Below are 14,247 nucleotides of genomic sequence, written 5' to 3'. Positions count from 1 at the left end.
CCTCTCAATAAATTTCACCAAAAAGATAAATTTCTTTATTGAAAGGAATTAAACAAAAGTAAACATTATGATTGGACTTGCGCATACTGTATCCTAGATACAATCAGACACCATGGCTTTGGGCTCCTATTTCCCCTGGAGCCATCAACTGCATCGTACTCCATGCTGTACTCACTCAACTCGCAGCAGATCAGAACATGTTGTCTCCTTCCTCACCACCGTTTAATATTGTGCCTCGCTCTATGTTAGGAAGCCTGGTTAATGAGCATAAATCACTTCAGTCTTTGCACATGAATGAACATATCAGCTGTGGAGCTACTGAATTGGCAAGGTCAAAGGTTGCAAAGAACATTGCGCAGAAACAGGCACTGGTGCCCCATAAGCTGCTTCATCATTGCCCTACTCACACACCATATCTTTTTAATTGACCTCCCACCCCCCCCAAAAAATAAATTCCGTCTTAAAAAGGAGTATTATGGAGTCTAACACATTACAGAATGTGAACTACATCCTCCAAGTGAAGTTTCTGCTTTATATATTTGTGCCCACCCCTCTCGTTGATAATTCATCATTATTGAACATCTCCATTAGATCACCCCTTAACTTATTCACCTACTAATGAATAGAGCGCCAAATTCTCAACTCCCTTCATAACTGTAGCCTTTATTCCTGGTAACCTACGGAATTTTTGAAACACCTTTGCCAGTATTTGGAAGACACACTAAAAACTAATAGTATAATGGTGGGGCTACTAGTCTGCAGAGGCTCTTTCATGAGAGACGTTGAAGGATTCGGGCTTCTTTGCAAGGACAATGCAAAGGTTGACAATAGGATGAAACAGAGATGGTTTACAGTAAACTGGGAAAATCAGTTACTAGGGTAAAAGACAGAACATCAAAGAGAGGTGAATTTAACATGACTCAGAACCAGTTTATAACCCTCAACGGCACGACCTTGACTTGCAACCGCAGAGGACTAAATAGGTAAGAGGCGACATAAAATTCTGAAAAAAACACAAGATTCAAGATAAAAAGTTTACCCAACATGCTCATCCTACACAGATTGACTCAACTCTTTAAATAAATGTTCAAGAGCCAATGAATGTTGAACGGAAATGGATGGACGGGGAGAGATCAGATTTATTAGTCACATCAGAGAACAGCAGGAAATGAAATCTGATAGGACAGTGATGATGAGAAACAATAAATAATAATTACAACAGGGAGAAGCTGAAAATTAGGACATTTGCAGTTCAAATTTACAATAAGCTATTGTAAATGCAGCACAAGTTGGAGAACGCCAAGTACAGTTGAAAATGTTGATAGGTTAGGCCACCCCCCGCCAAACAATCACCATTTATGTGAGCTAAATACTGGAAAAAGTTCACACTTTTTCTTAATGCATAGAATAGAATCCCTACAGTGCAGGTGGCGGCCGCCATTCAGCTCGAGTCTGCACTGAATCTCTGACAGAGACTCTTTCCAGGTCCAAACCCCAGACCCCACATATTTATCCTACCAGTCCCTCTAACCTACACATCTTGGGATACTAAGGGACAATTTAGCATGGCCAATACACCTAGCCTGCACATCTTTGAAGTGTGGGAGGAAACTAGAGCACCCGGAGGAAACCCACACAGGCATGGGGAGAACAGGCAAACTCCACACACAGTTACCCAAAGCTGGAATTGAACTCGGGTCCCTGGTGCTGTGAGGCAGCAGTGCTAACCACTGTACCACCACGCCACCCCATATGTACGCAAACCATGTGCTGCTAAATTATCTAATCTCCTGAACTGTAATTAGAATATCATCCAAGTAACATTGTACACCAGAGAGGCCACTTAAAATTTACTCTTTGGAACAGGGTGGTGTGGATGTTTTTCCAAAAGAATCTGTTATAATGAAAAATACCTTTGAGCAATGACGGTAAGCAATGGCAGAGATTCAGCGGCTACATTCATCTGTAAATATGCTTGTGAAATCTTGCTGAATTTCTGCCCACCTGATAATCCAGCAAACAAATCTTCGATTAAAAGAAGTAGATATTGATCAGCGCACAACACTGGAATTATGGTTGTTTTAAAATCACCACGAATACAAACTGAATCACCTGGTTCCTTGACAGATACGATGGGAGTAGCTCAGTTACTCATTGTAACTGGCTCTCTAACACACCAGTTAACAAGTCATGCTAAAAATTGTTTATCAACCTTGGGACAAATTACAATGGTACCACTTTTGCTTTGAGATTTTCTGGGCAACTATTAGGCTCTCTCTCTCTCTCGAGTTTCACTTGACTCCCACCGATGAGTCAAGTGTCTCTTCGAATACACTCCTGCATTTATCCATAAGGTACTGTAGGTCTGTTTTCATCGACCAGTCGATGGACAGCACTGCAGTTAATCTTTATCTTCTCCAACTATGATCTCCCAAATAGAGCTGGAAAATTACCATGGACCACACGGAGAGGCAATTCCGCTGTTCTATATCCATCATATGTAACCTTTTAATTGCACAATCTCTTCAATGTATGTTCTTAAAATCACATCAGCTGGTTTTAAAGGAAGATGCTTCAGCTTTTGTTTGTATGTAATCTCAGGAATTAAAGATACAGTAGCACCAGTATCAACCTCCAACCTAACAGACTGTCCAATTAACATTAGAATCTGAGACTCACCCTGTATGGATAAGAATTTCAGCTGGAGCTCTTCAGCATATTTTTGGATACTCTTCCGCACAGTGGGAATTCCTTTGTAATTTTGGCACATCGGTGACATGTTTGTTGCTGTTTTGACTTATGGGGAGTTCCCAACTTTTGGATCTTCATTCTTGCACCAAATTGTGAAGCCTCTTTCGCAGCCAGTTCCATCAACACTGCGATTTCTCCTGCTGTATGCTAAGTAAGCAATCTTCTTTGGAAATCCTCAAACTGGACGATCTTGAAGAGTATCTTCTAATGACTCACTAAACTCAATGTTTTTTTATTTATTTGTGTCACAAGTAGGTTTACATTAACACTGCAATGAAGTTACTGTGAAAATTCTCTAGCCAACACACTCCAGCACTGTTCGGGTCCACTGAGGGAGAATTTAGCATGGCCAATCCACCTAACCAGCACGTCTTTCGGACTGTGGGAGGAAACTGGAGCACCCGGAGGAAACCCATGCAGACACTGCACAGTGACCCAAGCCGGGAATTGAACCCGGATCGCTGGCGCTGTGAGGCAGCAGTGCTAACCACTGTGCCACCATGCTGCCCTTTGTTGTGCCAGCATTTTTAAGGTTGCCACAAACTGAGCAAAGCCTTTCACTTGATTTTTCGGTGGAACCTGAAGTGCTCTGCGATGATCAATGGCTTTGGAGTGGAATGTTCTTCGAGGATCTTTGTCAAGTCATCCCAAGTTTTGGTTCCTGGCTTTGCTGGATGAAGTAGTTCCGGAGCAAATTGAAGGTTTGACTCCCAATCGTACTGAGAAAAGCTGGTATGAGCAATTAGTTTGCAATTTTATTCTGCTGTCCAAAGTAATGAAAACACTCGGCAAAGGAACTCCATGATTCATTTTCTTCACTGAGACCCCCCGTGGATCCTAATCGACCCACCATTTCTCTTAAAGGCACTAGTGCCTCGAGACTGCTCAGTATATATTTTACCCAGTACTCCCCTTTTCACCCTCGACCATTGACTTGATGTATTTGTTTTCCCCAAAACGGCCTCGGCCATACAGAAAAGCATCTTTTCTTTTCAGATATGCCAGATACTGCCTGGAATTTCACCCTTCTGATTGGAAAAACCCCCTCTTCTAAGATCACACAGAGCTTTTTGCCTTGTTTTTCCTTCACTGGCACTTGAATCCTGTTGTTGCTTCTTCCCAGCCTTCTAATATTCAAAGTGAGAAGACACACAATGTCTTCTTTTTTCCCCTCTACTTAGGACTTTTTGTCAATGTTCAAGAAGAAATTAGATATGGCTCTTGGGGCTAAAGGAATCAATGGATATGGGGGAAAAGCAGGATCAGGATATTGAATTTGACAATCAGTCATGCTCAAAATGAATGGCAGAGCAGGCACGAAGGGCCAAATGGCCTACTGCTGCTTCTATTTTCTCAATGAACCAAAATCCCAATTCATCACCCATTTTCCTTTTGTAAAATTCTAACTGTGCTAGGAGTTGTGGGTTTTAACAAAAATAAAGATGTGGTTTGCACACATAGATTCAAACTAGCTACAGACTTATTGAAGGAGCTGTTGCCTGTGCAAAACGAAGTAAAACAGCAGCCTCTCCAACACCCTAATGATATCACTATCAAATCATGTGATCAGCTCTTAAAGCAATCTGCAAACATTAAAATATATAACAGGGTCAAACAATGCATGTAAGCAAACAGTTCCATCCACTTACTGAGTTACACTGGGATATGGATATCAGAGATGCTCATCGAACTTTATTACTCTCACCTCTGACACACATTGCTTCTTTGAGCATTCCTCTCATTCTTTACATGATAACAAACACTATTTCAATAGCACGCTCTGGCGATCTGCTCCATTCTCACCTATAATAAAAGCCCGTATTCACCAAGACCTAGAAAATATTCAGACTTGGGCTGAGTAGCAAATAATATTTGTGCCACACAAATGTATCAGACATCAACCTTCTCCAACAAGAGACTCGAAGCACTCGTTGCTGGGTCAATAATTCAGAATTCCCAAACAGCATTGTGGGTGTACCTACACCACAGACTGCAGCGGTTCACGAAGGGGGCTCACCACCACCTTCTCTTGGGCAATTAGGACTAGGAAATAAACGCTGGCCTAGCCAGCAATACCCAAGTCCTGTGAACGAATAAATTAGTAAAACTACCAGTCCCAATCTATTTCAAGCAGATGAAACCAGTGGCATAAAAATAAGAGGTAAATAGAAAAGGAGAATTTGAAACAGCAGGTAGGTTAGTTTGTGTGTAATGATAGGTGTGTTTAACAACACAATTTTATCTTTCTGCAGAACACAACTAGAATGCACAACTAGAGGCTATTATCGGATAATCACCAAGAAATCTAACAGGAATTCAAGGAAACTTAACTCAGAGTGGTAAGAATGAGGAACTTGCGACTCCGTCATATGAGGAGAGACTAAGAGTGTTAGGATTATATTCACTGGAGTTTAGAAGGGCGAGGGGGGAATCTCATAGAAACTTATAAAATTCTAACAGGGTTAGACAGGGTCGATACAGAAAGAATGCTCTCAATGGTGGGGGAGTCCAGAACTAGGGGTCATAATTTAAGGATAAGGGGTAAACTTTTTAGAACTGAGAGGAGAAATTTCTTTACCCAGAGGGTGGTGAATGTGTGGAATTCACTACCACAGAATGTAGTTGAGGTCAAAATTAGATATAGCTCTTGGGGCTAGAGAGATCAAGGGATATGGGGGATAAATCAGGATATTGAATTCGATAACCAAAAGAGAAAATGCTGGAAAATCTCAGAAAGTCTGGTAGCATCTGTAAGGAGAGAAAAGAGCTGATGTTTCGAGTCCAGACGACCCTTTGTCAAAGCTAATGCAATAAAAAACAGTGGTACCGCACTGATGCTTGGGGAACACCACTGCCAACCCTCATCCAGTCTGATAAATAACAGTTTACCATGACTCTGTCTTTAAGCCATTTCTTTATCCAAGCTGACACTAACCCCCCCTCCCACCCCCCACCTGTTTTATGAGCTTCAAATGTGTTACCCACCCCTTTTGCATGTTATTTTGTCAAACGTTTTTCTAAAATCCACATGGACAATATCCACCACAATGGGAATGTGCAGAGCTACAGGGAGGGAATGGCATTAGGTTAATTACTCCTTCATAGGACCAGCAGAAACAACTGGCAAAATGGCCTCCTCCTATGCTGTAAATATTCTACAGTTCGAACCTTCACTCTTGGCTCTTCAGAAAGTTCAATTGGATTAGAGCAGTGTGATTTGACCACTACTAATCTTTGCTCTCTCTAATTTATTCAAACCGCTCCATGTGCTGTTGATTTATTTCTCCTGGTTATAGTTTCAAAAAAACTCCCCATATCCAGGGAAGGTGACAAGCCCTTCTGCTATCCCCACTTTCACTTCCTTTTGCAACCTGGGACGCAAGCCACCTGGATCAGGTGAGCTACCCACTCCAAACACAGCCAGCCTTTCCACATATAAATGTTGGGGCGGCACAGTGGCAAGCACTGCTGCCTCACAACGCCAGGGACCTGGGTTGAATTCCAGCCTTAGGTCACTGTCTGTGTGGAGTTTGCACGTTCTCCCGTGTCTGCGTGGGTTTCCTCCAGGTGCTCCGGTTTCCTCCCACACGGCAAAGATGTGCGAGTCAGGTGACTTGGCCGTGCTAAATTAAGCCGAGTATCAAGGGGATTAATAGAGTAAATAAGGGGTTGTGGGACTAGGGCCTGGGTGGGATGATGATCAGTGCAGACTCGATGTGCGGAATGGCCCCCTTCTCTGCTGTGGGTATTCTATGATATATTCCTTTAGCAATTTGCATCCTATCCTCTATCATCTCTGCTTCTACTGATATTTTGTCAGCATCCTCTTCCTTATTATTGCCTTGCCCTGCACTACCTGCTTACTATTTACATAGTAAGAAGTTTAACAACACCAGGTTAAAGTCCAACAGGTTTATTTGGTAGCAAAAGCCACACAAGCTTTCGAAGCTCTAAGCCCCTTCTTCAGGTGAGTGGTTTACCCCAGTCCAACGCCGGCATCTCCACATCATGACTACTATTTATATGCCAGAAAAGATTTCCCATTAGTGTTAACTTCCATTTTATTCCCATTTTTTTCTGCCAGTCCTATTTTCCTCTTCACTTTCTCTCTCACATCGTTGTACTTCACTTGGTTCTCATTTGAAGAAGTTACCTGAGAGGTCTAGATAGAGTGGACATGGAGAGGATGTTTCCATTAGTCGGAGAGACTAGAACTCGAGGTGAAGGGACGCTCCTTTAATACTCAGATGAGGGTAGCAACACAGAATATACTCTTGGTGATGGACATTGAAGTCCCCACCCAAAGTGGTTCAGTAGCACCACTAAGGACATTGTTGCAAGACTGGATTTGCAGCAGGCAAGGGAACCAAGAGGACAAAACATACATTCATGACTGCTCAGTTACTGAAGCACTCCATGTCAATTGCAACAAGACCTGGACAAGTAACATTTGCGCCACACAAGTGCCAGGCAATGACCATCTCCGACGAGGGAGAATCTAACCATCACCCCATGACATTCAATGGCATTACCAACGCTGAATCCCCAACCAACATCCTAGGAGGTTACCACTGACCGGAAACAGAACTGGGCTAGCTATATTATGGCAGATGGAATTTAATTTAGACAAATGCATTTTGGTAGATTGAACCAGGGCAGGACTTACTCAGTTAATGGTAGGGCGTTGGGGAGAGTTACAGAACAAAGAGATCTAGGGGTACATGTTCATAGCTCCTTGAAAGTGGAGTCACAGGTGGACAGAGTGGTGAAGAAGGCATTCGGCATGCTTGGTTTCATCGGTCAGAACAGTGAATACAGGAGTTGGGACGTCTTGTTGAAGTTGTACAAGACATTGGTAAGGCCACACTTGGAATACTGTGTGCAATTCTGGTCACCCTATTATAGAAAGGATATTATTAAACTAGAAAGAGTGCAGAAAAGATTTACTCGAATGCTACCAGGACTTGATGGTTTGAGTTATAAGAAGAGGCTGAATAGACTGGGACTTTCCTCTCTGGAGCGTAGGAGGCTGAGGGGTGACCTTATAGAGGTCTATAAAATAATGAGGGGGCATAGACAAGGTAGATAGTCAATATCTTTTCCCAAAGGTAGGGGAGTCTAAAACTAGAAGGCATAAGGCAGGGGAGTCTAAAACTAGAAGGCGTTTGATAAGGTTCACCATGGTAGGCTTCTGCAGAAAATGCAGATGTATGGGATTGGGGGTGATCTAGGAAATTGGATCAGGAATTGGCTAGCGGATAGGAAACAGAGGGTGGTGGTTGATAGTAAATATTCATCATGGAGTGCGGTTACAAGTGGTGTACCTCAGGGATCTGTTTTGGGGCCACTGCTGTTTGTAATATTTATTAATGATCTGGATGAGGGTATAGTTGGGTGGATTAGCAAATTTGCTGATGACACCAAAGTCGGTGGTGTGGTAGACAGTGAGGAAGGGTGTCGTAGTTTGCAGGAAGACTTAGACAGGTTGCAAAGTTGGGCCGAGAGGTGGCGGATGGAGAAGTGTGAGGTAATTCACTTTGGTAGGAATAACAGATGTGTTGAGTATAGGGCTAACGGGAGGACTTTGAATAGTGTGGAGGAGCAGAGGGATCTAGGTGTATGTGTGCATAGATCCCTGAAAGTTGGGAATCAAGTAGATAAGGTTGTTAAGAAGGCATATGGTGTCTTGGCGTTTATTGGTAGGGGGATTGAATTTAGGAGTCGCAGCGTTATGTTGCAACTGTACACAACTCTGGTGCGGCCGCACTTGGAGTACTGTGTGCAGTTCTGGTCCCCACATTACAGGAAGGATGTGGAGGCTTTGGAGAGGGTGCAGAGGAGGTTTACCAGGATGTTGCCTGGTATGGAGGGGAGATCCTATGAGGAGAGGCTGAGGGATTTGGGATTGTTTTCGCTGGAAAGGCGGCGGCTAAGAGGGGATCTTATTGAAACATATAAGATGATTAGAGGTTTAGATAGGGTGGATAGTGATAGCCTTTTTCCTCTGATGGAGAAATCCAGCACGAGGGGGCATGGCTTTAAATTGAGGGGGGGTAGTTATAGAACCGATGTCAGGGGTAGGTTCTTTACCCAGAGGGTGGTGAGGGATTGGAATGCCCTGCCAGCATCAGTAGTAAATGCGCCTAGTTTGGGGGCGTTTAAGAGATCCGTAGATAGGTTCATGGACGAAAAGAAATTGGTTTAGGTTGGAGGGTCACAGTTTTTTTTTTTTTTTAACTGGTCGGTGCAACATCGTGGGCCGAAGGGCCTGTTCTGCGCTGTAATGTTCTATGTTCTATAGGTTTAAGGCGAGAGGGGAGAGATACAAAAGTGTCCAGAGGGGCAATTATTTCCCACAGAGAGTGGTGAGTGTCTGGAACAAGCTGCCAGAGGTAGTAGTAGAGGCCGGTACAATTGTATCTTTTAAAAAGCATTTAGATAGTTACACGGGTACGATGGGTATAGAGGGATATGGGCCAAATGCGGGCAATTGGGATTAGCTTAGGGGTTTTTTAAAAAAAAGGGCAGCATGGACAAGTTGGGCCGAAGGGCCTGTTTCCATGCTGTAAACCTCTATGACTCTATATAAAAATACTGTGGCTACAAAAGCAGATCAAAGACTGGGAATCCTGTGGCAAGTAACTCACCTCCTGATTCCCCAAAGCCTGCCCACAATCTACAAGGCATAAGTCAGGAGTGTGATGGTACACATTTCACTTACCTGGATGAGTGCAGCTCCAATACTCAGGAAGGACAATGCTGCCTGCCTGATTGGCACCCCATCCACAAACATTCACTGCCTCCACCACCAATGCACATTAACAGCAGTAGGCACCATTTACCAGATGCACTGCAGCAATTCACCACGGCTCCTCTGACAGCATTTTTCAAACCCAGCACCGCTTTCCCCTAGATGGACAAGGGCTGCAGACATATGGGAACACCATCACTGGAAGTTTCCCTCCAAGCCACAAACCACCCTGACTTCAAAGTGTATCGACTGTTCCTTCACTGTTGCTGGGTCACAATCCTGGAACTTCCTTCCTACCAGCACTGAGGGTGTACCTACACACTAAGAGTTTTAACAACATCAGGTTAAAGTCCAACAGGTTTATTTGGTAGCAAATACCAAACACCACAGGATGTACCTGCACCACAGGGACTGCAGCAGTTCAAAAAGGCAGCTCAGCACTACTTTCTCAAGGGCAATTTGGAATGGGTAATAAATGTTGGCCGAGCCAGCAATAATCTTTCCCTTGATGTCAGTAAGATGAAGGATAGTCATCGACTTCAGGAAAGTGGAAATAGTGGAGAGCTTCAATTTTCTAGGTGTCCAAATCACGAACAACCTGTCCTGGTCCCTTCACATTGATGCTATACTAAAGAAAGCCCACCAATGCCTGCACTTTCTCAGGAGATGAAGGAAACTTGGCATGTCCGCTAGAACTCCCATAGAACGCATTCTTTCTGGTTGTACCACAGCTTGGTATGGTTCCTGCTCTGCCCAAGACCGCAAGAAACTACAAAAGGTTGTGAATGTAGCCCAATCCATCACGCAAGCCAGCCTCCCATCCATTGACTCTGTCTACACTTCCTGCTGCCTCGGCAAAGCAGCCAGCATAATTGAGGACCCCACGTACCCCGGACATTCTCTCTTCCACCTTCTTCCTTCAGGAAAAAGATACAAAAGTCTGAGGTCACGTACCAACCGACTCAAGAACAGCTTCTTCCCTGCTGCTGTCAGACTTTTACATAAAAACCCTACAGTGCAGAAGGAGGCCATTCGGCCCATCGAGTCTGCACCGACCACAATCCCACCCAGGCCCTACCCCATATCCCTACATATTTACCCACTAATCCCTCTAACCTACCCATCTCAAGACACTAAGAGGCAATTTTAACCTGGCCAATCAACCTAACCCGCACATCTTTGGACTGTGGGAGGAAACCGGAGCACTCGGAGGAAACCCACGCAGACACGGGGAGAATGTGCAAACTCCACACAGACAGTGACCCGAGCCGGGAATCGAACCCGGGACCCTGGAGCTGTGAAGCAGCAGTGCGAACCACTGTGCCACCGTGCCGCCCCTTTTGAATGGACCTGCCTCGCATTAAGTTGATCTTTCTCTGCACCCGAGCTATGACTGTAACGCTACATTCTGCACTCTCCCCTTTCCTTCTCTATGAACGGTATGTTTTGTCTGTTTAGCGCGCAGGAAACAATACTTTTCACTGCATGTTAATAATGTGACAATAAATCAAACCATTTGCCCAGAGAGGTAGAAGCTGGGTCATGGCCGAATGGCCTCCTGCTCCTGAATGTTCAGATGTCAGTGTCGGCCTCGCCAGTGGCGCCCACATCCCATTAAATAAAAGGCTGCTCCAGCCCGGGCTGAAGAGCAGCGCAGATTCCCTCACTGCCTGTGGGGGGCTGAGGGGCCCCGGGGGGGGGGGGCGCTGCCCAGAGCCGCTCCCCGCGGGCAATGAGACACCAACCCGCCGCCCGCGGCTTCCCCCCGCCCCGCTCCTTCCCCGGCTCACCCCGGGCAGGCAGGCGGGCCTGCGGCCTACTGGATCCTCGGTGTCGGCCGGAGCCACGATCCCGCCCGAGGCCCTGACGTCAGCGCGTATCCGCGGGGTCGTGCACGCCCGGGGCGTCGCGCGCTGGAGCCTGGAGCGCGCGCGCACGACTCTCCCGCCGCCCCCCCCTCCGGGGCCCAGCGCGCGCCTCTCGGCCCAAAAGCCCGCCCGGGGCCCCGCCGCCGACACCCAAGTCCGTTCGCCCGCTGCAGCCGGCCCGCAGCCCGGGCCCGCTTACCTGAGCCCGCGGCGGTGTGTGTGCTCCCCCCTGTCCCTGTGCCGGGCTCCCTCCCGGTGCCGGTCCCGGGGCCGCTCCGCTCTCTCTCTATTCTTCTCTTTCCCTCTAAATCTCACACAGCGCCATCTTACAGCCAGCCCGCCCGCAGCCAATCAGCGCCGCCCACCCTCCCGCAGCCAATCAGCGCCGCCCACCCTCCCGCAGCCAATCAGCGCCGCCCACCCTCCCGCAGCCAATCAGCGCCGCCCACCCTCCCGCAGCCAATCAGCGCCGCCCACCCTCCCGCAGCCAATCAGCGCCGCCCACCCTCCCGCAGCCAATCAGCGCCGCCCACCCTCCCGCAGCCAATCAGCGCCGCCCACCCTCCCGCAGCCAATCAGCGCCGCCCACCCTCCCGCAGCCAATCAGCGCCGCCCACCCTCCCGCAGCCAATCAGCGCCGCCCACCCTCCCGCAGCCAATCAGCGCTGCCCCGCTCTGCAGCCAATCAGTGCTGCCCACCCTCCCTCAGCCAATCAGCGCCACCCAGCCTCCTGCAACCAATCAGTGTTGCCCCCGCTCCGCAACCAATCAGCGCCACCCATCCTCCCGCAGCCAATCAGCGCCGCCCACCCTCCCGCAGCCAATCAGCACCGCCACTGTTCTGCAGCCAATCAGCGCCGCCCATTCCCGCAGCCAATCAGCGCCGCCCCCCTCCTGCAGCCAATCAGCACCGCCCCCGCTCCGCAGCCAATCAGCGCCACCCACCCTCCTGCAGCCAATCAGCGCCGCCCCCGCTCCGCAGCCAATCAGCGCTGCTCCCGCTCCGCAGCCAATCAGCGCTGCTCCCGCTCCGCAGGTCTCGGCGAGGTTTAGTACGGGTCTGCCAGGTACAGACAGAGGCCATTCAGCCCTTCCAGCCGGTGCTACCATTCACCAAGTGCCTGGCTGTATTATTGTCACATGTATTAGCATACAGTGAAAATAATTTTTTCTTGCACGCTAGGCAGAAAAAACACCATTCATAGAGTTGTTGGTGATCTGTACATCTAAGGACTTGAAGCTCTCGACCCTTTGTACTTCGTCCCTGTTGACGTACACAGGAGCATGTTCTCCTTCACACTTCCTGAAGTCGATGACCATCTCCATCGTTTTGTTGACATTGAGGGAGAGATTATTGTCGTCCCACCAGTTCACCAGATTCTCTATCTCATTCCTGTACTCTGTCTCATCATTGTTTGAGATCCGACCCATTATGGTGGTGTCGTCAGCAAATTTGAAAATCGAATTGGAGGGGAATTTGGCCACACAGTCATATACGTATAAGGAGTCGATGGAGATGGGAGAGGTGCCAGAGGATTGCGGATGTGGTTCCTATTTTCAAGAAGGGGAATAGGGATAGCCCAGGTAATTACCGTCCGGTGAGTCTAACCTCAGTCGTTGGTAAACTGATGGAGAAGATCCTGAGGGACAGGATATATGAGCATTTAGAGAGGTTTAGTATGCTCAGCATGGCTTTGTCAAGGGCAGATCGTGCCTTACGAGCCTGGTGGAGTTCTTCGAAAATGTGACTAAACACATTGACGAAGGGAAGGCGGTAGATGTGGTTTATATGGATTTTAGCAAGGCGTTCGATAAGGTCCCCCATGCAAGGCTTCTAGAAAAAGTGAGAGAGCATGGGGTCCAAGGGGCTGCTGCCCTGTAGATCCAGAACTGGCTTGCCCAAAGTAGGCAGAGAGTGGGTATAGATGGGTCTTTTTCTAAATGGAGGTCGGTCACCAGTGGTGTGCCCCAGGGATCTGTTCTGGGACCCTTGGTGTTTGTCATTTTCATAAATGACCTGGATGAGGAAGCGGAGGGATGGGTTGGTAAGTTTGCCGACGACACAAAGGTTGGTGGGGTTGTGGATAGTCTGGAGGGATGTCAGAAGTTACAGAGGGACATTGATAGGATGCAAGACTGGGCGGAGAAGTGGCAGATGGACTTCAACCCAGATAAATGCATCGTGGTCCATTTTGGTTGGTCAAATGGGATGAAGGAGTACAATATAAAGGGAAAGACTCTTAGTACTGTAGAGGATCAGAAGGACCTTGGGGTCCGGGTCCATAGGACTCTGAAATCGGCCCCGCAGGTGGAGAAGGTGGTTAAGAAGGCATATGGTGTGCTGGCCTTTATCAATCGAGGGATTGAGTTTAGGAGTCCGGGGATAATGATGCAGCTATATAAGACCCTCGTCAGACCCCACTTGGAGTACTATGCTCAGTTCTGGTCGCCTCATTACAGGAAGGATGTGGAAAAGATTGAAAGGGTGCAGAGGAGATTTACAAGGATGTTGCCTGGATTGAGTGGCATGCCTTATGAGGATAGGCTGAGGGAGCTCGGTCTTTTCTCCTTGGAGAGACGAAGGATGAGAGGAGACCTAATAGAGGTGTATAAGATGTTGAGGCATAGATCGGGTGGACTCTCAGAGGCTTTTTCCCAGGGTGGAAATGGCTGCTACGAGAGGACACAGGTTTAGGGTGCTGGGGGGTAGGTACAGGGGAGATGTTAGGGGGAAGTTTTTCACACAGAGGGTGGTGGGCGAGTGGAATCGGCTGCCGTCAGTGGTGGTGGAGGTGAACTCAATAGGGTCTTTTAAGAGACTCCTGGATGAGTACATGGAGCTTAATAGGATGGAGGGTTATAGGTAGGTCGAGAAGG

The 14,247-nt window shown here is 47.4% G+C and overlaps 1 protein-coding gene across 3 annotated transcripts in view; it reads right to left on the bottom strand.

Moving 5' to 3' along the window:
• qrich1 (glutamine-rich 1) overlaps positions 1 to 11,751 on the bottom strand; it is a 53,351-nt gene extending 41,600 nt beyond the window's left edge. Inside the window, exon 1 of one of the 3 annotated variants that reach the window (XM_078210036.1) lies at positions 11,570 to 11,751. Coding sequence is in view for 1 of the 3 variants with exons in the window: in XM_078210035.1 (XP_078066161.1) it covers positions 9,473 to 9,544 (72 nt within the window). In the remaining 2 variants the exon portion in view is untranslated. Of the gene's footprint in view, positions 1 to 9,472; positions 9,676 to 11,292; positions 11,461 to 11,569 lie in introns of those variants that run through there. The other 2 variants (XM_078210037.1, XM_078210035.1) reach the window with 2 other exon arrangements.
• Positions 11,752 to 14,247: the final 2,496 nt, after the last annotated feature.

The sequence above is a fragment of the Mustelus asterias genome, chromosome 3 (assembly GCF_964213995.1).
Source record: "Mustelus asterias chromosome 3, sMusAst1.hap1.1, whole genome shotgun sequence".
NCBI lineage: Eukaryota > Metazoa > Chordata > Chondrichthyes > Carcharhiniformes > Triakidae > Mustelus > Mustelus asterias.
This window is presented reverse-complemented; position numbering and strand designations above follow the sequence as displayed.